Raw genomic sequence first — 26,631 nt, forward strand, 5'->3', positions numbered from 1 at the left:
TCGTCACTGTACATGGTGTGTTTAGCCATCATGCAAAACATGAATGCGAAGTGTACCATTGAAATTGAGATCATTGAAATAACATGAATACAAAGTATACGGTATGACGTATTTCATCTGTTATGGCCAGATGAAATACGTCTATTTTTCACATCAAATGCTCCTGGTCTACCTGCCATAATATAATGTGGGTTATATTTATTTTTAAAAATATAACCCACATTATATTTAAAATAAATACAAATCAAAGGTAAAAGAAAAAGCAACAGCAGTTAGTATGAGAATCACTTTAGGATTTTTAGGATGTGAAAATGTGAAATTTATGATTCAAAAATTGAAATTACTGAATTAGAGTATACAAGAACCACTGAATGCATATATCAAACAGAATATGTATCACATGTGATGTATATTTTGCTATATGTTATTCATAGGATTCCATGTTCTTATTGTTTTGAAAATTGTTTTTGCAGATGTCCGTCAGGAACTGAAATCAGCAGAAAAACGTTTAGAAGAATCAGAAAAGCGATGTGTTCTTCAAGCAAAGAAACTGGAAAAAATACAAGTAATTTGTTGTGTAATTCAAAAAAAAAAATGACTGGAATAAATTAAAGACGCCAAGAAATTATATTCTTGGTTTTATCCTTTATCTGAGTGTAAGCAAACAAAGTTTGTGCGTGAAGTAACTTCACGACTGGGCCACTTGTATATAGAGAATGACATCACATCAGTTGCCTTAGTATCCCATAATGCAAGGCACATATCTTTATGGACATGTATAATCTATGCATTATGGGAAGGGTCACTACCGAGACAACTTTCAGCCTTTATTGAGGTATGTTTATGTGTGGGAGATACCTCCCCAAAAATTTATATGATCCTTCAGATCATTCCAACAATGAGTGACCCAAAGGATCATTTAACTGAGCGGTAGTTTCACTCAGTGACAGGCTTACCCTGCCACCAAGAAGAGCCCTTAGTGGTGGCTCTGCTCAATGGCAGACTCACCCTATCATTGAGCAGAGCCACTCGTATCCCAGGGAAAAGCATCATGAGTGAGCTCCTCTGCTCACACCGTCCTTATACAGTTTCCCCTTGTTCCCCCCCCCCCCCATTCTATGAAATTTCTGTTTCATGTCAACCTGATAACAACCCCTGACTAGCTTATGTGTCTCAGTCATGTCTCACCCATACTCTTCCTCCTATTTACAAGGCTCTCCAACTTATATTCTGTCAATCTGTCCTCATACTCCACATTCCAAAGACCACTGACCACCTATGTGAATCTTCTCTGGACCCTTTCCAACATATCCTCGTCATCATGAAAACCCAGTGACCAAATCTGTGCACAATAATCCATATGAGGCCTAATCAAGGCATTATACATAATGACATCATAACCATTTTATTTCTGCATGTCAGGGTCCTCCGCATCATTGCCATTATCCAATGTGATGTCATAACAACTTGTGCAATGTAGCCCCTGAATTTCAGGTCCTAGTCAGTTGAAGTTCCCCACCAAGTGTATACTTTGCATCCCATCATTGCTTACCAAATCTTTGCAAATTGAACTGATAGTTCCACTTACCTGACCATTCATGCAATCTTTTCAAGTCCTCTTCTAAGGCCATAACGTCTGCTTGACTCTGCATTGCTCTCCCCAGTTTTACATCATCTGCAAACAGCTGCATATCACTAGTTAAATCCAAACTGAACAACAATGGCCATGAAACTGACCCCTGCGGCACTCTACTAGTGACCTTTCTCTTTCGGGATACTGCATCCCCATGTACAACTTTCTGATACCTATCTGACAGCCACTCACTTATCCAACTCAGTGAGTTGGATCAGTGATTGGATAACTTCTGTTATCCAATCCCATCTGTTTCAATGTATTTAAGAGCTTGTCCTGTGGCAGTCTATCAGAAGCCTTTGCAAAGTCCAAGTACACCACTGTATAGGTATCTCCCCTGTCCAATTTGTCACCTTGTTATACATAAGTAAGTTAGTGAAACATGATCTTCCTTTAACAAACCCATTCTGATAAACACAGAAAATACTGCTGTTATCAGGCCATTTCTGTATCCTACCTCTCACCAATCTGTCCAGTATATTCACCATAACTCCAGATATAAAGACCGGCGTATAATTTGAAACTACAGCATTATCACTACCTTTATGCAGTGGAACAATTTTACCTTCCTTCCACTCCCTTGGAACCTGTGCTGTTGCAAAACTTTTGTTAAACAAGCCTGCCAATGCTACTGCCAATTACCTGGAACATTCCCTTAAGATGCATGGTGATATGTCATCAAATCCTGTTGCCTTATTAACATCAAGTTTGTTTATTTCCTCAAATACATCCTGCTCACTCACATTTAAGTCATCCTTTCCTATATCCGTTACACTTAAGTTCCTAATGATTACAACCTGATCAGGATGAAACGTTCTTGTAAATTGATCACTAAATACCTTAACAATATCTTCTGCAGCAGTTACCATTCTACAACTTTCATCCATTAACATCATCTTACCGTGATCATTTTTTCTTCTACTTCCCACATATCTAAAAAATTCTCTAGGGGTTTTCTTTGCCTGATTTGCCAATTTCTACTTATACTTTACTTTTGTTTTCCTTTCTGAATGAGCCACCCTCCTGGCATGTTCTTTATACTCTTCATGTCACTGATTATTACCATTATTCATCTTGTACTTCCTTTGAAGTACTTTCTTTATCCAGATTTCATGCTTAAGCTCCACATTCATCCATTTTATACTTACCTTATTCAGCCTTTTGGCCGGAATATATTCACACATTGATGTTGTTATGTATTTCTTTGTCAGTTCCCATCCAGCATTTATTTCCTAACCCTTTCTTTGCTCACTAAAACAAGTTGTTTATACATTTCTTCATCACCATCCTCCATATTCCCAGGCCTATAGCAACATCCAACTAAATATGTCTTCCTCTGAACCTCTGCGTTACACCACACTGCCTCGCAACCATTGCTACTATTTCGGTCACAGGAAAATTCATCGAAAAGCAAATTCATCGAAAAGGCAATTCATCGAAAGACAATTCGTCGAAAATATATTAACATCATGATTATACTTGTATATTCCAGCCAGTTGGTATGGAATGGTTTCTAATACTAACTGAAGATTGGTTAGAGTCCTGACTTATCCTAACATATGCTATGCTAGATCTTATATATTAGGTAGGCTGAATGTGTGCCATCCAGATCCTTGGAATTTTCATGCCATCTTTGTTGTTGATATTTGGGTGGTTTATCAGGATTTCGCAGGCTTCCTTAAATTTCCTTTCATACCAGGTTTTTGTGTGGTGTAAAGAACGGGTCCATTTCCAGTTGATTTGGTGTAAGGTGTTGAGCACGTGGTCTGAGAGGCCTGCTTCACCATAACGTTATATTTAATGTGTCTAATGTGTTCTTTCTTGTGTATGGGGATTGTCCGTCCTGTTTCACCAATGTACGGTAAGTTACAGGTGCAGCGGATGCAATAGACTCCAGGATGTGCTAATGGGAGGAGAGGATCCTTAGAGGAGATGAATATGTTTTTAAGTTTAGTGGGTGGTTTAAAGGCGGCATTCAGGTTATAATGTTGTAGGATTCTGTTGATTTTTTCTGATAACCCTTTAATGTATGGGATGGCTATGGTTTTACTGTAATCTAGTTTCGTTTTTGTTGTTGTTTTATGAAGTATTTTATTAATAGTATTTTTGTTATAGCCATTATTTATGAATGTGTCGCTGATGATTTTTAGTTCTTGTTTCAGGGCTTGTTGGTTAGAGCAAATTGTTGTAGCTCTGTTTTTAAGGGTGCTAATGACTCCATATTTTTGTGATGTGTGGTGGTATGAATTAGCATGTATGTATTGGCCAGTGTGTGTCGGTTTTCGGTAGGCCGTGAAGGATAGACTGCCTGAAGGAAGATGTGTGACTAGTGTGTCTAGGAACGGGAGCGAATTTTGATGGTAAATTGTATGCGTTCGTGTTGTTTGTTCAGGTGGCTAAGGAACGTGTTTAGCGTTTGTCGCCCGTGCTGCCAGATCGCGAACACGTCGTCAACGTATCTAAGCCAGACTGTCGGTCTTAGCGTGGCTTAATCAAGAGCCCTTTGCTCAAAGGTTTCCATGTAGAAGTTAGCGATTGGGGGGGGGGGATAGGTGTGAGCCCTTGGCTGTACCTTCTTTTTGTAGGTAAAATTTGTTTTGCAACACAAAGTAACCAGACTGTAGTACGTGGGCAAAGAGGGCCGTAATGTCGGGCGGAAATTTGTTCTGTAGTAGGAGAATTGTGTCATTGATGGGGACATTAGTGAAAAGGGCAGAAACGTCAAAACTGACTAATAAGTCATCTTTGTCGAGTGTTATGTTTTTAATTTTGTTTATAAAGTGTTGTGTGTTTTTTATGTAGGAGGGGGAATGACCTACCAACTCCTTAAGCGTTGCTGCTAATTTCTTGGCTAAGTGGTAATTGGGACTGTCTATTCCTTCCACGATTGGTCGAAGGGGCACATTTTGTTTGTGTATTTTCAGTACCCCATATATTCTGGGGGGGGGGCGTAGTGGGGTTTCAGTTTTTTAACTGTGTCTAGTGGCCAAGAAGTGACGGACTTGAGTAGGTTTTCTGTTTTATCCTTTTTGTTGGGTTATAATTTACCAGCTTATATGTGTTGTTATCGGCTACTAGTTGATTCATCTGAAGCACGTATATTGACCTGTCAAGGACAACAATGGCATTGCCTTTATCCAATTTCGTTATTATTATGTTTTGTTTGGCTTTTAATTTCTTAATTGCTGCTAGTTCTGTTTTTGTGAGATTGTTCTGTATGGTTAGCTGTATGCGACTAGTAATGTCCTGAACACTAAGAAAACCATATAGAACAATCTCACAAAAAAACAGAACTAGCAGCAATTAAGTCATTAAAAGCCAAACAAAACATAAAATTAACAAAATCGGATAAAGGCAATGCCACTGTCATCCTTGACAGGTCAACATACGTACTTCAGATGAATCAACTAGTAGCCGATAACAACACACATAAGCTGGTAATTTATAACCCAACAAAAAGGATAAAGGATAAAACAGAGAAACTACTCAAGTCCGACACTTCTTGGCCACCAGACACAGTTAAAAAACTCAAATCCCACTATGCCCCCCCCCCCGAATATAAGGGGTACCGAAAATACACAAACAAAATGTGCCCCTTGGACCAATCGTGGAAGGAATAAACAGTCCCAATTACCACTTAGTCAAGAAATTAGCGGCAACGCTTAAGGAGTTGGTAGGTCATTCCTCCTCCTACATAAAAAACACACAACACTTTATAAACAACATTAAAAACATAACACTCGACAAAGACGACTTATTAGTCAGTTTCGACATTTCTGCCGTTTTCACTAATGTGCTCATCAATGACACAATTTTCCTACTACAGAACAAACTTCTGCCTGACATTACGGCCCTCTTTGCCCACGTACTACAGTCTGGTTACTTCGTGTGGCAAAACAAATTTTACCTACAAAAAGAAGGTACAGCCAAGGGCTCACCACTATTCCCCCCCCCCCCCCCCCCCCCAGTCGCTAACTTCTACATGGAAACCTTTGAGCAAAGGGCTCTTGATTCTGCCACGCTAAGACCGACAGTCTGGCTTAGATACGTTGATGACGTGTGTGCGATCTGGTCGCACGGGCGACAAACGCTAAACACATTCCTTAGCCACCTGAACAAACAACACGAACGCATACAATTTACCATCAAAATCAAAAATCAAAATTCGCTCCTGTTCCTAGACACACTAGTCGCACATCTTCCTTCCGGCAGTCTATCCTTCACTGTCTACTGAAAACCGACACACACTGGCCAATACATACATGCTAATTCATACCACCACACATCACAAAAATATGGAGTCATTAACACCCTTAAAAACAGAGCTACAACAATTTGCTCTAACCAACAAGTCCTGAAACAAGAACTAAAAATCATCAGCGACACATTCATAAATAATGGCTATAACAAAAATACTATTAATAAAATACTCCATAAAACAACAACAAAAACGAAACTAGATTACAGTAAAACCATAGCCATCCCATACATTAAAAGGTTATCAGAAAAAATCAACAGAATCCTACAACATTTTAACCTGGATGCCACCTTTAAACCACCCACTAAACTTTAAACCATATTCATCTCCTCTAAGGATCCTCTCCTCCCATTAGCACATCCTGGAGGCTATTGCATCCGCTGCACCTGTAACTCACCGTACATTGGTGAAACAGGATGGACAATCCCCATACGCAAGAAAGAACACATTAGACACATTAAATATAACGTTATGGTGAAGCAGGCCTCTCAGATCACGCGCTCAACACCTTACACCAAATCAACTGGAAAAGCACCCGCTCTTTACACCACACAAAAACCTGGTATGAAAGAAAATTTAAGGAAGCCTGCAAAATCCTGATAAACCACCCAAATATCAACAACAAAGATGGCATGAAAATTCCAAGGATCTGGATGGCACACATTCAGCCTACCTAATATATAAGATCCAGCATAAGTCAGGACTCTAGCCAATCCGCTAGTATTAGAAACCATTCCATACCAACTGGCTGGAATGTACAAGTATAATTATGATATTAATATATGTATATAGATAGCTACTTGTTGTTGCGCTCAATGTATTTCTACAACCAAGAGATAACACTAACAATAGGACTCTAGCGTTGATGTATAATTTTTTTTTTTTTTTTTCCAGAGGTCAGTCCAACAATTGTTGCAGCAGTTGGTCAGTATCTTTAACAAACCAGTTTGATTATAGTGTAGCTTGTTTTCTGTGTATAGTTGTATGCTCCAGAAGATGACCTTGAAATAAAGGTCGAAACGTCGAATGTAGATTTTAGTTATATTAAACTAAAGTTTTTATCCAAACACGGTAGTTGGCTCCATAATTTTCAAAAAATGCATTCGAATCACCGCGTATGCTTAAAAGAAAGGTTATATTCTTATCATCCTCATTCATCTGTATTTCACTTATTCCAATGATTTTGGGGTGAAAAATCTGTGAATAAATTCAACCACTGAAACCTTTTCATTCTCATTTCTGATACTTTTGGCATTTGTAAACAAAAACACAGCCATTCATTTTTAGGTCTATAACCAGTCCTTTCCAAGTCCGTGTTGGTTGTGATTTCCCCACCACACTTGCCCAAATTACCACATATATCTGCTTAGTCTCAACTTCCCAACCCACATTTCAATACTTCAGGCACACATTCACTGCTACGTTTAACATCTACTCTCCTTATGCCCTGTCTCCCTGTCCACCTGAGTTCACCCCGCAAACCGTTTTCCTGTTTCTCTTGCATTCTCGTTCTCTCTTCATCTCACACTACTACTGTTTCCACTGCCAAGCACTTCTGTCTCTCCACTACCACTCTCCTGATTTTTCCCTTCATTCTCTTTCTTCTGATCTCTTGCATGCATTACACACTGTACTTCCATCCAACAACACTTTCTCCAGTTCACTCACTCCAAAACCATTTAGATGTAACTCATCACACCTGTATAATTTCATTGTTTTACTCAAATGATTCAATCTTAAATGTCAAGCCGATTTGAGATTAGTAAAGTATTAATAGTTGTACCATGACATGCTGTTTTGGAAAAAAGAAAAAAAAAAAGACCTTCAGATGATAAGCAAGTTGTGTTTATGTCAGGATAAGCTGGATGGAAGTCTACTCAAGAAGAAACTTGATCTTCTCTAGAGATTGGAGCATTATCAAAAGTAAGTGAGAATGAAATAAGATATTTCTTTTCAGAAATAAGACACAAACATGTTTTGATAGTCTAGTGAATTTCATTGTTATCAAAATACATTCTTTTTTGCTCAAAGAAAGACTTATTTTACTTCATTTTCCAGGCTCTAGACAAGATCATGATGCTTTTTTCTTCTTGATTGTTCACATTTAGCCTATCCTGGGATGAGCATATAGCATCCTGATCTTCGAACAATCTTGGTATACTATAATGTAAAGATTAAGTTATGGAATAAGTTACATTAGGAAAATTATTTTTTAATCAGTAGAATTTTCAGCCATGTTTTGCGACCATCTCAATGCACATAGAAAAAAGAGATGAAACAAATTATAATAACAGTTGAAATTAAAGTGTATATTACAATGCATAATATTAATTACAGTAGTGGAGTTCTCTCTAGAAACTATTAGAATGAAGTAATAAAGTTGTTAATAATTATGGCTACCATCCAAATCCTCTGGAAGCTTCTAGAATTTCCATTCAATTTGTCAAGGGAATGTCTAAAAGATGTGAAATTTCTTTGCCAGATTAATCTTCAACTATCTTTGCATGTAGTTTGGAAATTAAATTTATTTTCCAATTCTCCAAAAGATAAATATCCTCCATTTACCTATCCTGTAATTGTAGAATTCTGTGCTTGGATTTTCTTAATGTGGGCTGATTGCTCTGTTTGCTCCATGAGTGTGATAGGTCCTCTGATCTGACCATCCACACTATATCTACTAGACATAGAATGGTGTTTCTTGCAAGAAAGACTGTAGAGAATGCAGCCCATATCCGTTGACTGACCTTAGCAAAATTGACTGCCTAAAATTTTCCCAATTTTGGAAGGTTATCCTAAGCAATATGCCTCATTTTTTTGTGTGAAGCAATTTATTTTTTGATAATTTTTATTTCCTTGACTTCTAATAGTTTATAGATGGAGCTCCTCCTGCAGTTAATAATTGCTACTGTTATTTTGATTTGTTTATCTCTTTTCCCATGTGAATTGAGAATGATCATGAGACATGAGAAGAAGTTCTGATGATAAAAAGTAATTTTCCTAACAAGTTATTCATAATTTAATTCTTTTTATTATGCTTTCTGCTTATTAAATTTTCACAATAATCTTGATAGATTTTTTATTAAAAATGCTGCTTCACTCATGCACAACTACTAATACTTTATTAATCTCAAATCCACCCGAACATGGAATATTGTTCTCCCATTTGAGGTGGTGCACCAAAAACTTGCATAACAATTCTCATTATCTCCAGAATAGAGAAGTCTGCTTCATGGATGACTCTTTGTCATGAACTCAGTCTCTAATTGCTTTCTCAATATTCCATAATCATGTAAGAACACGAGCAATGGCTTGTTAATATCCATACATAGTTCTACCTCCAAATTTATCAAAATATCTTCTCATCTTCTTTGGAAAAACATTGCCCTTACTATTTTCCTTGAATGTGAATCCTAGCTCTTCAAGAAACACATTAACAGATTACCTTTTTTCATAACCACTTGGCCACACACACAGCATATTGTGTTATAGATTCTTTGAGCTCTAATATGTGGGATTGATATTAAAAAAATATATAAAAAAAGTTTGGTAGGGTTTAAGGGGATATTAGCTGCTTGTGTTGAAGGTAAAGAAAAGTAGAGAAATGATGTAGGCCAGTTTCACAGAATAGTGTCTATCAAAACATTTTAGAAAAAACATAAGACAGAAACAGAAGAATGTAAGAAAGGGATTTTACTTAGTCTGTGAGAGGGATCCACAGTTAGCTCTTCAAGAAACACATTAACAGATTACCTTCCTTCATAACCACTTGGCCACACATGCAGCATATTGTGTTATAGGTTCTTTGTACTCTAATATGTGGGATTGATATTAAAAAAAATATATAAAAAGTTTGGTAGGGTTTAAGGATACATCAGCTGCTTGTGTTGAAGGAAAGTAGAGAAATGATGTGGGCCAGTTTCACAGAATAGTGTCTATCAAAACATTTTAGAAAAAACATAAGACCGAAACAGAAGAACTGTAAGAAAGGGATTTCACTTAGTCTGTGAGAGGGATCCACAGTTAACAAATTATCTTCTTGTGAATAGCACAAACATTTTAGGGAGCATTTTAGTCCATGACTTCCAAATTTGAGAACAGCATTCTTAAGTGGATAGATCATTGTATAGCAGATAAGCAGTAAAGTCTTGTGAAAAAAGTTTTTTGAAGACTGTAGGCATGTTATACTTATGTCAGGAAAGGCCAGAAGTGTATGTTAGTGCAAGAAGAGAAATTCAATCTTGATTGCAGATCTGAATATTATCAAATTCAAGGAAAGTGAAATGAGATCTTTCATATGAGAAATAAGACAGGACTATGTTTTGGTAATATAAAACTTCAACAGGTTATCCTCACCAACACTGGAAAATGCAAGGAGATCAGTGTTTAGGTGTAAGTTATTAATCCTTCTATGTAGTTTCTCTTTGTTATAAAACTGTTTGTTTTATATTTAATATTATTATTTTTTGTATTAAAAAAGTTTTCTCATTTTTTATTGATAAAAATAATTTTCATTGTCTTTTAGGATGACTGTCAGAAGCTGATGGCAGTAACTTCTTATTTAATCACTGCTTTAGAATCAGCTGTCAGAGGAGACCTGGTAGGTTAGGTTTGGTTTTGTTAAACTTTATTTATTATTATTTATTTTTATTTTTTTAATGGAAATATCTATCAATCCTGCACATAAGTTTGCAAACCCACCAACACATCACAATACCATGTGATGGACGTGAAGTTAAGAAGAAACCTGTTGATATGCAGCTGGAAGTGTCATTTCTCGAGGAACACAGTGATATGACTATTCCAAACAGCAAAAGTAAATGAAATGAAGATGGTGGATGAGAAATTGGTTCAATACATTTGAACTGAACTGCAAATGCATGTTAACTAGATTTTATAATGTCCAAAATCTAGATATATTTTTTAACTTGCATTTTTGTAGGATCGTGCAAAACACGATCACTCACTCACGCGCGCACGCACGCACACACACACACACACACACACACACACACACACACACACACACACACACACACACACACACACACACACACACACACACACACAAAACGGAAGTTAAAAAAACTTACTTTAAAAAATATCCTCCTGACTATTAAACATTACAAAAAAACTCAAAACGAGAAATATCTCAGGGAGACAGTTCTCATCTCCCTGAATATACGGTTTACCAAAAATCCACAAATCTAATTCCTCCCTAAGACCTATAGTAGATGCCACCGATGCACAAGGCAGCTGGCTCTAACTCTCTAACCCCCCCCCCCCTTTTCACTGGACTTAACACATCCTATACTGTATAAAAAAACTCTACTGATTTTAAAACCTGATTGAAAATCTAACTTTAAATAATACAGACATATTTGTAAGCTTTGACATCACCTCAGTATTCCGTTTACCAGTATTCCCTTAAATGACACCTTAACACTCTTAAAAAAATGATTTTCCTTCTGATATCTTAGATCTCTTTTTCCATCAATCTGGTTATTTTTCTTGGAAGAACAAAATTTATAAACAGATAGAGGGAACTGCTATGGGTTCCCTCACCCCTTCTTGCCAATTTTTACATGAAAAACTTTGAAAAACGAGTTATAGACTCAGCCCCTCTCAAACTTTATATCTGGCTAAGATATGTAGATGATGTATTCTCTATTTGGCCTCATGGCCCAGACATATTAAACTCCTTCCTCAGTCACCTCAGCATACATCCAAGAATCCAGTTTACAATGGAAAAGGAAATAACAATAGTTTACCCTTCCTTAGACAACTTAGTAACATGCCTTCCTAATGGTAACCTTTCCTTCACTGTATATAGAGAACCTATTCACACAGGCAGATACATTCATAAACTCTCCCACCACCACCACCTCTCTCAACAATATGGCATTATTAAAACTCTAACCAAGAGAGCCCACAATCTTTGTTCCAGTGGAACTGCCCTTTCAACCGAACTGAACCACATAACACCTTCCTTTCCAATAGCTATAGCGATTACAGAATTAAAAAAATAATCAGTTCCTCCCCTGTTCTCCGGCCATCTCTTCAGAAGGATTTCAGAATTGCTATCACCATACCTTACATCTGTGGCAGTTCAGAAAAAATAGCCAGGTCCTTAAAAAAAAGTACAACCTCCACACAGTGTTTAAGCCCCCGCCGTAAACTAGCTACCCTTATCCGTTCTACCAAAGATCAGCTTCCTCCTCTCTCAGTGCCTGGAGTTTATAAAGTACCATGTTCCTGCAAGTTGGCTTACTTTGCACAGGCAGGTAGATCAGCAACTACTCGCTTAGAAGAACACAAATCATGCATCTACAATCATGACTACAGTGGTATTGTTAAGTTCTGAATAAAACTAAAAATGGTTGACTTATAGTTTCTTCAGAGCTTAACAGGCAATTTTAAACTTTGCACATACTGATATGTCAAGCAGGTTAAATTTATGTAAAGGTGCCAGACAATTTAGTAATTTTTGAATTCTGTTATTTATTCCTTAATATTATAATGCATTTTGTTGTAATTAAGTCCACTGCCTAAGCTTTGTTAAAAATAACATGAGTGTTTGTGCACTTGAGCGAGGGTCTAATGGGTCAAAGATGATTGCCAGAGGCAATGCACGTGCGCCAGAGTAAGCGTTGAGCGTGAAGGGAAGGCACGCGACTAAATCCTCCCCCACCACCACCAAAGTGATTACTAGGGGAGAATGTGGCACTCGTGAAAGGAGTTGTGCTTTGAAGTGAGCAAGGAAGGAAACAGATATGATGTAGTACGGAAGTGTAGGGGCACATAATTTAAAAAGGCAATGCAGCACTGGACTGGGGCTTTTTCTCTCGTTTCGTCGGATCTCCAGCCAGACATTAGCCTTTGTTTCACCTTTGTTCGAGTGCCATGTGGAACTGTTACCTAAGCTTGTTAAGAAAGGATTAGAGAGATTGAATGATTATGATTTAACTGAAATTGATTTAGAAGTGAATGTATGTCTGAATTATTCATGATTTGTGAATTGTTTAGTGCGTAATTAAATGTTTTCTTTTGATTTAACAATTGCCTTGCCTGAAATCATTCTCTGTTGCACTCCCCATTAAAATCGAACCACAGTGGGAGGTATTTTGGAAGGGAGGTCACGACTGCAGATTAAGATAGTGACAAATTTGAGATTTGAGTTATTTTATTTTAGGAATCAGAATATAAAGATACAGTTCAGAGCATGGTACTGGTTCTTTGATTCTTCACTGGTTGAAAATCTAGAACTTAGGGGCGCAGCTAAATAGAAATTTTCCCTGAGTTCAAAGTAAGAACCAGCATTAGCTCAGAAACAAAGCAATTGCCATTGTCTAGTGGGAATCTCTTTGATTTCAACCCATGAACCATATCCTTATAGTAAAATACGGCCCCAAGTTAAGAGAAAAAAGTAGAAAATAATAGTAGCGAGATAAGGGAAGAAAAGACGTAATTTAACCATAAAGTAGACAATAACAATAGAAGGGGGGGCGACGTAATGGTATCTTGCTAATCCGAACTAATAAAAACTACGCTCATTTGGATTAGCGAATTTTCCCCCAAGAGACAACAATAACTAGCATTTAAGACAGAAAATAATCAGATTCTAATGGTACATCAATTTAATTCTGTAAATAAATGAAGTAACTGATAGAAAAAAAGCTACTGTACTGTAATGTAAAACTTAAAAAATAATACAGTACACAAGTTTAAAAAACGTTTAATTTTCTTGACCAAAAAGTCTGGAAAAACTTTTATTGGTATTATATTGATCAAGTGTATATAATAAACAACTAAGTTATACAAACTAGTTTCACGAACTAAGTCTGTTGGCATCTTCAGGGTACATAACTGATGTAAGGCACTAAAAGGTAAAAAACTATTACAAACTAAAATCTACCGATTCCAATTATATTAAACAAAGAACAGAGCACGTACAATACATTCATAGAGCGTGGATGATCTCACTTGTTGTTATTTAGGAACGTTCTATAGTTGGCACTATAATTCAGTTCTGGTGAGTTGACGGATCTGATAAGGGCCTTCCAGATCACGGGCAAGATTAGTCCTTGGTTCCTGTTAAGGTTTTGTGTACAGCGGGCAACTGTTGTGGCCTCCTTAAAAATTCGGGAGCAGAAGTCCTCCTCCATGTAAGGAATTGTGCTTCTATCCCACTCTATGGTATGGTTCGTTCTTGAGAAATGAAATGCTAACCCCGATTTTTCTTCTCTGTTATTATTGACGTCACCTATATGTTCTTTTTGCCTAATTTCAACAAGTGAGATCATCCACGCTCTATGAATGTATTGTATGCGCTGTGTTCTTTGTTTAAATAATTGGAATCGGTTGATTTTAGTTTGTAACAGTTTTTTACTTTTTAGTGCCTTACATCAGTTATGTATCCTGAAGATGCCAACAGACTTAGTTGGTGAAACTAGTTGGTATAACTTAGTTGTTTATTATATACACTTGATCAATATAATCCCAATAAAAGTTTTTCCAGTACACAAGTTTATTTTAGTAAAAAATTTAGTTTGTATGTACTTGTATGTTGTGGAGTCTGATTTAATAAAATTGCGTAGTTCAGTACATAACTTAATTTGAGTAAAAAATATCACTTTCCTGTACACAATACAAAAGAAAGTTTTATTTCTTTGTAAAAAAGTCACTGATTTTCTTTTGCTTCTTGGAAGCTAAATGTTTTTCAAATGCTTCTTCTCAGAGCTGCATTAGCAATAAAATTTTGTGGAATGGCATATCATTCTGCTTAGCCCATTCTATACACATATTGAAACTGTCAACTGCCTCTTCATGTTTTAATTTTTTTTCTTTGAGTTCTATATCGTCATTATCATCTTTTAATTCATTCTGTAGCATCATATTTATAATTTCAGCATCTGATTTGATTTCAAATTCACTTTTGGTTCTACCTGTAATCCATTCCGTAATATCTGTTTGTGAAATTTCAACATCTGGATTTATATTTTTAACCAAATTATGCATGTTTTGAATATCCCCTTTTTGTGTATAACCATAGTTATACTGTATTGTAATAATAATAAAATAAATAATAATAGTTAAAATAATAATTATTAAATAAAAATAATAGTACACAAAATAATGATACTTAATAAATAAAACTTTTTTTCTTTCAAACCACAGTTCGGATTACTGGAGGGTTCAGACTAAAGAGATTCGGATTAGTGAGATACCACTATATGTTCAATCTGGCCTTGCAGACCATGTTTTGGGTACAACCCACAGGATCTCCTGGGAAAAAAACACAATGCTCCACCATAGTAAATTCAAAAAAGAAAGACTATTTTTAGAATCTGCAGCGCACTCAGAAATCAACTGAATTTAAATAAATACAGTTGCATAAAAGTTCCCAAAATTTGGGAAACATTAATTATCAGAGATTCCACCTTACACCCTAGGCTACCTACAAATGCCCATAGAGGGTGCACCACCTAGATATGACTTTTGAGTCATCCATGTGTTTCACTTTTTTTTTTTTACAATTTTTTTGTAATCCCTGTCTCAGTAACTGAGATGAAATATTGGGAACATTAAAATCAGTTTTAATCCTTTCTGAGGGCTATATATATTCCATTAAGTCTCCAACATGATGTCCTCACAGCACTTAAGCCTCAACATACATATTATGTATTCTCCATGTTCATATCATCAGTGTAACATAGCCGTATTGTGGGTTTGAGTGTCGAGTTTTTACATATTTCATAACGCTTCATGAAAGATAAGCAGATTGAAAGCACAGCTATAACTACCTCTCCTCCTCTTTCTTTTCTCCTCACCAATCTTCTCATGTAACACTCTGAAAAAAAGTTTCAAACTTTACTCCATTCAAACCCACAATATCTTTTTTTGCTTTGTTGATGACATATTCTCCATTTGGCCACATGGCATGAATAAAATAATTAGCATCCTAGCATCCATTTCACTGTTCAAAAAGAAGCTAATAATCATATGTCCTTCTTTGACACTTTGATTACCTCGTTACCCAGCAGATCCTTATCCTTTTCTGCCTACAGGAAACTTACCCAAATTGGTTCAGCAATTACATTGTCATCACTCCTAGCAGTATGAAATTATCAAAACCTTAGTAAATAGAACTACAACACTGGACCATACTAGCCACTCTGCCAAAATCAATCACATACAGAACACATTATTAACCAATGGCATCCCCATTTCCAGAACTCTCTCACCTTCCAAATTCAGATCACAAAAAATTTGTTGCCATCTCTCACATCTGAGATAGGATGGTAATACATTGGCATGGAATCTCATCTGGAATGACAAAAGGGATGGCATCTCAGAAAAAATCTGCACATTCTTAAAAGGTACTACATGCAGACTTCCTTTATACCATACCAAAAATTAACTACCCTTATCTGCTCACAAAAAGTCTTTTCCATCATTTAGATCAAGGTTCGCAAACTGGCAGCCTATGGGCCGGATATGACCCATGAAGGTTTCGTGTATCCAGCCTGCAACCTTCATGATTTCTTTTCTAAAAATCAATGTTTCTAACATCTTGTGGGGATTAAAACAGAAAAAATTCAAACTTCTAAATGTTTTATGACAACTTTAAACAAAAATAAAACTTATTACTACAATTCTTTGTACCATGTTTTATCAAATGTTGGCAACACTGAATGGAAGTTACTTGTCACGTAGCCATTTTAAGCCATGTGATACAATGTCAGTTAGTTACAGGTTACCATTGTAATATGATAGTGTGTTAATAAAAAGTTACTGCAATAACTGATATTTTTTTTTGCCCATAACAATGTCTGAATTTAAAGTTAAAAAAAAATAAAAATAGATCAAGAAGGCAGAACTTTTCAAGAAAAATGGGAGAAGGCATATTTCTTTGTGGAAGTAAAACATATTCCAACATGTTTGATATGTAGCCAAAGTGTCGCCGTGGTGAAAGAACATAACCTAAAATGCCATTATGAAACAAACCGTAAGAACTGTGATAAATATACAGAAAAGATGTGTGATGACAAACTTAAAGATTTAAAAAATGAACTGAAGTTTCAACAGAGGATATTTTCGAATGTGTGTAACTACATTTAACAGCAGCACAACAAGTGATGCTGCTGTTAAATGTAGTTATGTCATAAGTGAAAAAATTGCTCAGGCTTCGAAACCTTTTACTGATGGAAAATTTATTAAAAATTGTGTTTTAAGTGAAGTCGAATTCATATGTCCAGAAAAAAAGCAAGCATTTCAAAGTATCAGCCTATCAGGAAATACCATTGCAGAACGTGTTGAAGATATAGCAGAGAACTTCCAAGATATATTGCATGAAAAAATAAAGAGTTTTGTAGCATTTTCCATTGCAGTTGACGAATGTATAGACATTATTAATACTTCCCAGTTAGCAATATTTATTCGTGGCGTTGATGACGATATGAATGTGACTGAAGAACTATTTGATATAGTGCCTGTATTAGGAACAACGACAGGAAATGACTTATATTTGTGTATTGAGAAAAGTCTAGAAAATGCTCATGCGGACTGGTCAAAATTAGTAAGTGTGACTACAGATGGGGCTCCTGCTATGGTTGGGGTTAATGTCGGACTTGTTACAAATCTTCAAATGAAAAAGGAAATGTTGTGCAAGGACAAACAAATTGCTTCATTGCATAATACACCAGGAGTCACTTTGTGCTAAAAAACTAAAGATGGAACATGTCATGACTAGTAATTAAAACAGTAAACTGGATATGCTCTCACGCCTTGAATCATCAACAATTCAATGCTTTGTTGGATGAATTGGTTCACAATACAGCAGTTTGCTACATTATATGGAGGTTAGGTGGCTTAGTCGTGGCATCGTTTTAAAAAGATTTTTTGAACTCTTAAAAGAAATTGACATGTTTACTTTATCCAAAGGAAAATTGATTCCTCAGCTTACCAATGATGATTGGTGCAAAGACTTGGCCTTTTTAGTTGACATAACGAGCCACTTAAACACTTTGAATACTGCTCTGCAAGGATGTGAACAATCGATATGTCATATGTATGATTTAGTTAAGTGATTTCTGGCGAAACTCTATCTTTGGCAAACCCAGTTGGCAAAGAATAATTTAGCCCACTTTCCTACACTTAAATCAATTTCTCGAAATAATAATGCTGAAATGTACATTCCTCAAATTGAAGAATTGAGAATTGAATTTGAAAAAAGATTTTATGATTTCAACCAGTTTGAAAATGAATTATTATTATTCAGTTCACCTTTTTTAATTAATATTGAAAATGTTGACGAAGAATTACAAATGGAAGTAATTGAACTCCAGCGCAATACTGAACTAAAAAATAAATATAACGAAGTTGGCATACCAAATTTTTATAAATACCTCGGCAGTAAATATCCCAAATATAAAATTTATTGTACAAAAATGTTGTCAATCTTTGGAAGCACCTATGTATGTGAGCAATTATTTTCAATTATGAAACTTTTAATAAGTCAAAGTTCTGCTCACGGATAAAAGATTCTAGATTAAATGCAATACTTCATATTGCAACACAAAACGAAAAAGCAGATATTGACATATTAGTACCGAGGAAAAGATGTCAGGTTTCAGGATCAAAATCAAATTAAAAAAAGGACTCGTAGATAAAAATCTTTATTTTTGTGAGTCAAAATTATGTATTTAAATAATTTTCTTTAAAGTATGAATAAAATGTAATTGAACTTATATTTTCTAAACTTGTTATATTTTTAAAATTTAAAAATCAATATGGTTATAAATTTAAATAGTGGTGTAACTGTTTACATAAGCCATAAAGGGCCAGCAACAAAAGGGTCTTTGTTAGAGCCTTTCTTTTTTTAGTTGTGGTTCACAGAATAATATTGAATACGGCCCGTGTCTGATATACATCTAATTGATGTCATTTGCTGAGTTTGAGACCCCTGATCTAGATCATCCCTGTGTCAACAGTATTCCTTTCTCTTGCAAATTGATATACTTTGGACAAATAGCTAATATTCAACTGGATGAACATAGAAATAATGTCAGTATCTATGTTACAACCATTTTTGGTAGCAGACCATGCCATCGATATGGATCACTGGATCCAATAGTAGAAAACCTCCCTATTATACAGAAGCAAATACAGATCTGAAAGGCTATTCCTGGAAACCTCGAATCTTTCAAAGAACTATAATAATAATCCCTAAACAAAGTCTCAGTGCTATTATATAGGTCACAAGTAATAATAGTAATATTAAAAATAAAATTATTAAGAAAACTGACTTAGCTTAATTTGTTTTTTGCAGGTAGATATGGATAGTGTACTGTCTTCATGTGCCAGCCGTTTCCCTGATGTTTTTAAGCTTCAGGAAATAGAGAACAGTTTCTTAGAATTATCCTCAATGACTAAGGAAGGTGGAAATAATTCTTCAAAACCTCGTTTTGCAAAAAACTCTTCAAATCAAAAACTAAGGTTTGCAATAAAGAATTTTTAACCACTAACTGTGGTTTTATAGCTGTTATATGCAGTTTCCCAGTATATAAAATATATGGTCAATTACGTGTAATGTATGAATTTATGTTCTGCTATGTAGTTGGAAACAGTACCTGTTATTTTTTATATTGCAAATTTAAATTTTTTTTTACTGTAGAATATCAGCGTAACTAATGAGGTGCTATTAACAGCAACAATGATATTATACATATATTTTTCTTACACACTTGTGAAGGATACGTGTCTAGTAATGATGATAATGAATATCTTTTTGTATGTAATATTTCATAAATTTTGATTGCTGATTTCCCGAAGAGAATAAGTGTCATAGTAAATTCTGATATACTCTTCCTTCAAGTGGATTTGAATAGACTGCCTCTGTGGACAGATGAGAAGGAATATTGCACTTCTGCTTTAATGTTTTCATTTCAGTCTGAAGAAATAGATTGCTGTTTACTAATTAGTTTACTGCAAAAAATAAAGATAAATATTGATCGAAGGCTGATGGTGGTCATGGAGTCATGTTCAGAGGACAACACAAAATAGCAAAGGCAACACAAGGAATTACTCTGCTAATCAAGAAATACTGAATATTAGAACAAGTAATTGGTTGTGCTATTGCAGTGTTCTTTGTACAATGGTTAAAAAAGCAAAAAAGAAAATGTCGTGTCAGAAACTGTAGCCACTGTTATATGTCATTATATTACAAATAGTGCTGAAAGTAGGGATCATGTTATTCAAATAAATGTACATGACTTATCTTGCAATGGTTATCATCTACTGCATGCTCTGAAACCTGCTTTACTGTTTTTCTGAAGATAATTTGAATATACAGTTTTATATTAAAACAAATATAGTCCTTTTATTTAAGACTTGATGTTGACTATGCCTGCTTCAAAATTAACTGTTTAAACTTAATTACACTTGAAGTCTTAAAGAAGTGTGAGTATCTCAATTTGTTTTATTGAAACCTTGTTTCATGATGGTTTCACAAATCTTGGCTCAGATTTTATATAATATTAACTATTGACAATTTCATTAAAGAACGTACTGAAAATTCTGTTGACTAAATATTATGCAACTCGTTTATTTTTTTTGGGGGGATTGTAGTGGACTCATATAATTCCAAAGGATTTTTTTCCGTTATACTAAGTAATTTCTAGAAATAAAGTACCTGCCCAAATGGAACCAGACTTCAACTGGACAAAACAAACATTAGCAGTCAACAACTTTCATGCTACTGCTCTGCATTGAAAACTTCTTTACAGACTTCTGGCTGTTTATAATATTACTGTTCCAAGTTTTTTTTTTCCATCAAATACTTTTGTTTTTTCTGCTTCTGCAATGCATCTGTAACAATCTTAATGCTCTTAAATCTGTTGTACAAAAAATGTTGGTGGTTGATTTATTTAGAGTCATCTCTTCAGTGCTATTCCAAAATTTTTATTATTATTTTCTTGACCTCCATGGAGTCACAAGATTCATTGCAGAAGGCCAGCAACAGGCAACACAGTCTGTTGTACTACTCCTTAAATTCATCCATGACTTGCACTTTCACCATCCTCTTAGGCAGTGCACTTCATGCTCCTACCACTCTCTATGCAAAAAACTTACTTCTTACCCTTTTACTCACCACTTTCTTTTTAACTTCTAGGGATGGCCACTTATCCTTGTTCCCTCCATTATTATTATTACATGACACCTCCAGACACCAAAGACTCATCGAGGGAGGACACTTACTCTTCAACTCTCTCCACCACTCAATCCAACAACTACAACTAACTGCAACTACACCAACGGCATCTACTGCCCATCACTGCCACTAGTATTTCCACAGATAATCACAAACATCCATGCCCATGGCAGGATTCATACCCGCAGCCTTTTGGCTGAGAGCGGATACGCTAACTGCTCGGCCAACCAGGCCGGCCATTGTTCTACCGTATGAAAAAACCTCCTCAGTTAATCAAATAATAATCCTTCAACAACTTAAAATGTTGCAGTCATATTGTTCCCTTTGTCTTCTATTCACCAAACTTTGCAGTTTGCATGCCCTCAGTCTATCCTCATAATCAACATTGCACAATCCTGATATCATTTTTGTTATCTATCTTTGCACCTTCTCCACAGTTACTTTATCCCCTTCAAATATCAGTGACCAGATCTGAGCACAGAAATTCAGAGGTTGTCTGATCAAAGATTTATACTATGGGACTACCAACCTTTTATCTATTGTGGTCAGTGTCCTCAGTACTGCAGCAATTCAACTGTGATTTCTTCATAAACTTTTCATTATGTCCACTGAACTTTAAATTTCTATCTACAAACCCCAAGATCCCTTGTTTTCTCCACTTCTCTCAATATAACTCCACCAAGTGAGTATGGAGCATCCCATCCTGTCTGGGGATCCCAAATTTCAGAACACTTACATTTAGTTGCATTAAATTGATATATCCATTCATTTGCTTATCCATCCATTTGCTTATCTAATATCTATCAGAAAGTCAGTTTTCAATCCAGTCCACTAGCTTGATATCCAAATCCATAAGTTACAACATCTGCTGCATTTTCAAAAAAAAAAAAAAAAAAAAAAAAAAAAAAAAAAAAAAAAAAAGACTGTGAGCTGTACCCTTATCTACTTGTCCTATTACTCTATTGTAAAAGGTAACCACGTTATTAAAACAAGAGTGTCCTTTAACAAATCCATGCTAGTCTGCATAAATAATACTGTCCTCATCTGCTCAATTCTGTATGATTTCTCCAATTCCAAATTCTCCAAAATCTTAATTACAGAAGGAAACACAGACTTCCATGCTACTACTCCCTTTATGCAGGCCCATTGCAAGATATTCATTAAACAGTCTAGTTAATTATTATTATTATGATACCTCCAAGGACTCATCGAGGGAGGGCACCTACTCTACAGTTCTCTGTCTCCACCAACTACAGAGAACTGCAACTACCATCATCATCTACACTAATGCCGTCTACTGCCCACCACCACCACTAGTATTTTCACAGACAATCACAAAAATCCATGCCCACGGTGGGATTTGAACCCGCAGCCTTTTGGCTGGAAATCAGATACACTAACCACTCAGCCAAGTAGGCTGGCAGAGTTAGTTCCATAGTACATTCCCTTAAAGCATGTGGTGAAATTCCATCTAGTCCATATGCCTAACTTACATTTAACATACTTAGTATTTGGAATACATCCTCTTCATTCACTTCTAACACTTCACCATTCCTTATTCTACTAGGAATAAAGCTTGCTATACTAGGATGGAACACACTAATAAATGGATCATTCAGTAGCTCGACTATGTCATTCATATAGATCACCTGAGTCCCATCTTAATGCAGCAAGGTAATCCATCCACAATCATTTTTCTTCCTACTCACCACATAGTGAAAAAGCCCTTTGGGATCCTCCTTGAATTGCAGTTCTAGTCTCTTCTAATTTTCTAATTAGTCACTTTCCTAATCCGAGACTTATATACCCATGCAACTAATCTCCAAGTCTCTCTTGGAGATTAGTTGCAATTCTTCTTTAATTGTTGTCATCCACTCAACTCCAAATCAATTTATCATTTCACTTGATATACAATCTGCCTTCTAGTGGTAAGACTTATACGTTGGTTAGACATAATTGGTAATTAATTTACGGAATTAACAACGCATATAAAGTAAATTAATTAAAGATAACTTTAATGAATCACTTCTATATTTCGACAATGTCACATTGTCATCTTCAGGAACATAAAGATATGGTATGTGCACTACAGGAACTAACAAAGCAAATGAGGAAGAAATTAAGACACTAATTTTGTTCCTAAAGTCCTAATGGTGCCCTCTTGCGGGCTAATTTGGTAGTCTTGGCCGTTGGGCTGAAGTTCTCATAATGAAAGTCTCCCAAATTTGGGGCAGTTTCATGCACCCAAATTTGTTGAGGTTAGGAACGTTTTTTAGAGCTGCTAAAGATTCTTTGAATAATCTTTCGTATTTAAACTTGCTGCGATGGATTATTTTTGTCTTCTTCCAACGAATTTTATGGTGGGTATCTAAGGCATGGTCTGCCAGCCCAGAGCGGCTGTACTGATGAAACCGGATGTAGTCTTGGTGTTCTGAAATCCTGATATTTGTTGTTCTGCCTGTTTGGCCAAAGTAGGACAATTTGCAGCTGCAAGGGACCTGGTATACACCAGGTAGGTCTAGGGGAAGTGGTTGGTCTTTGGTAGAGCGGATAAGGGATGCCAACTTTTTATATGGTCTGTAACAGGAAGTAAGGTCATATTTCTTGAGGATATTAGTTATTTTTTCAGAGGTGCCCTGGATGTAGGGGATAGTGATAGACTTGGTGTAGTCTTTATTGTTGAGGGGGGGAGGGGGGTTGTGGTTTTCAGGTTTTAGTATTTTTTGGATTTTTTTGGGGTTATAGCCATTGGCTAAGAAAGTGTTGAGGATGTGGTTTAGTTCCATAGTCAGGGCCTTGTCATCTGAGCAGATTAATTTTGCCCTGTTAAATAGTGTTTTTATCACCCCATATTGTTGTGAGGGGGGGTGGTGGGATTGCTGGTGAATGTATCTGCCAGTGTGGGTGGGTTTTCTGTAAACAGAGAAAACCAAAGATCCATCAAGCTGGCGGGTGATTAAAGTGTCTAGGAAGGGGAGGGTGTTGTTTACCTCTTTTTCTAAGGTGAACTGGACTCTGGGATGTTGGTTGTTTAAGTGTGTTAGGAAGGAGTGGAGTGAGTCTGAGCCATGTGGCCAAATAGCAAACACATCATCCACATAACGAAGCCAAATAGTGGGTTTTTGTGGGGCGGAGTTTAAGGCTTTTTCTTCAAATGTCTCCATAAAGAAATTGGCCAAGGGTGGGGAAAGTGGTGAACCCATGGCTGTCCCCTCTATCTGTTTGTAGAACTTTCCTTGCCAAACGAAATAGCCTGAGTTCATTGTGAACTGAAATAGGGCTGAGATATCGGGAGGAAACTTGGCTTGGATGAGCTCAAGGGTTTCTTTGAGTGGGACATTAGTGAATAGGGAGGAGACGTCAAAACTGACCATTATGTCAGTGTGTTGGAGTGTGAGGTTTTCTATACTGGCTTTAAAGTGGGCCGAGTTTTTTATGTGTGATGGTGTGTTGCCAGTGTAGTGTGTGAGCGTTTTGGCTAAATGTTTGGCTAATTTATATGTGGGGGAATCAATGCCATCGACTATGGGACATAATGGCACATTTTGTTTATGTATTTTTGGGAGTCCATATAATTGGGGGGGTCTAGAGTTATAAGGTTTAAGCTTGTTGGTGACTTCCACAGGCCAAGAAGTGACTTTCTTAAGGAGTCTGTGGATAGTTCTAATCTGAGAGCTGGTCGGATTATATTCAATGGGGAGGTAAGTAGTACGGTCTCGTATTAAGGAATTTAGCTTACCTTTGTAGTCTTTTTGATTGAGTACCACAGTGGCGCTTCCCTTATCAGCTTTGGTGATTACTATTTTATTGTTGTTTTTTAATTCTTGTAGGGCTGTGTATTCGTTTTTGGATAAGTTGGATTTTGGAGGTTTGGCTTTAGTGAGAACACCGACTACATCCAGTCTCACGTTGTTGGCGATATGGATAGGCAGGTTGCGAATTCCACGCTCTATTTGAATCATGATTTCTTCAGCAGGAATCCTTTTTGGAGCTAGGGCGAAATTGTGACCCCGTGAAAGTGCGGTGAGTGCTTCAGGCTTTAAAACTGCCGACGAGAGGTTGACTACTGTGTTAAGTGGTGGCTGGGGTACAGAAGTAGAAGTCTTGGTCAGGTTTTCGTATTTTTTTACGGTTTCACCAGTACAGCCGCTCTGGGCTGGCAGACCATGCCTTAGATACCCACCATAAAATTCGTTGGAAGAAGACAAAAATAATCCATCGCAGCAAGTTTAAATACGAAAGATTATTCAAAGAATCTTCAGCAGCTCTAAAAAACGTTCCTAACCTCAACAAATTTGGGTGCATGAAACTGCCCCAAATTTGGGAGACTTTCATTATGAGAACTTCAGCCCAACGGCCAAGACTACCAAATTAGCCCGCAAGAGGGCACCATTAGGACTTTAGGAACAAAATTAGTGTCTTAATTTCTTCCTCATTTGCTTTGTTAGTTCCTGTAGTGCACATACCATATCTTTATGTTCCTGAAGATGACAATGTGACATTGTCGAAATATAGAAGTGATTCATTAAAGTTATCTTTAATTAATTTACTTTATATGCGTTGTTAATTCCGTAAATTAATTACCAGTTATGTCTAACCAACGTATAAGTCTTACCACTAGAATCATGATCATCCACGGAGATGCAATCGCACGAAAGGCCCGTCAATACGGCAAATTGAGGTTAAAGATATCGAGGCAAATAAATCGCCTGACGTTCCTAAAACGCTGCCGGGATAACAAAGTGATCCCCAACTGTGTCAAATTGAAGCACCGTTTCACTTCCGAGAAAGCTCTACGCATTTATAACCGCACTAGCTTCGCCCTGTTAAGAGAACAAATTACCGCGACGCGCGTTCTCCTTGCCGAGAAAAACAAAAACGTACGGGCGCTAGAGGAAGAGCTTTCTAACACACTCGGCCTTGATCTATGGTCGATACTCCATGACATATCATGCACATCGGCAAGAAAGGAATTCGAAAAAATACGTAGTCGGCACGTAAAAAAATACGAAAACCTGACCAAGACTTCTACTTCTGTACCCCAGCCACCACTTAACACAGTAGTCAACTTCTCGTCGGCAGTTTTAAAGCCTGAAGCACTCACCGCACTTTCACGTGGTCACAATTTCGCCCTAGCTCCAAAAAGGATTTCTGCTGAAGAAATCATGATTCAAATAGAGCGTGGAATTCGCAACCTGCCTATCCATATCGCCAACAACGTGAGACTGGATGTAGTCGGTGTTCTCACTAAAGCCAAACCTCCAAAATCCAACTTATCCAAAAACGAATACACAGCCCTACAAGAATTAAAAAACAACAATAAAATAGTAATCACCAAAGCTGATAAGGGAAGCGCCACTGTGGTACTCAATCAAAAAGACTACAAAGGTAAGCTAAATTCCTTAATACGAGACCGTACTACTTACCTCCCAATTGAATATAATCCGACCAGCTCTCAGATTAGAACTATCCACAGACTCCTTAAGAAAGTCACTTCTTGGCCTGTGGAAGTCACCAACAAGCTTAAACCTT

General features: G+C 36.5%; 1 protein-coding gene across 5 annotated transcripts in view; it reads left to right on the plus strand.

The window, feature by feature from the left end:
* Positions 1-26,631, plus strand: part of LOC150105383 (lisH domain-containing protein ARMC9-like) — a 694,238-nt gene that overhangs the window by 161,224 nt on the left and 506,383 nt on the right. For all 5 annotated transcript variants that reach the window (XM_090394755.1, XM_090394754.1, XM_090394756.1 and 2 more), the window contains exons 8-10: positions 474-565; positions 10,414-10,488; positions 19,219-19,385. In XM_090394755.1, the coding sequence (XP_090250881.1) occupies positions 474-565; positions 10,414-10,488; positions 19,219-19,385 (334 nt within the window). The remainder of the gene's footprint in view (positions 1-473; positions 566-10,413; positions 10,489-19,218; positions 19,386-26,631) is intronic.

This window comes from Typopeltis vanoorti, chromosome 6 (genome assembly GCF_054136105.1).
Source record: "Typopeltis vanoorti isolate ZY-2024b chromosome 6, IOZ_Tvanoo_1.0, whole genome shotgun sequence".
NCBI classification, from domain to species: domain Eukaryota; kingdom Metazoa; phylum Arthropoda; class Arachnida; order Uropygi; family Thelyphonidae; genus Typopeltis; species Typopeltis vanoorti.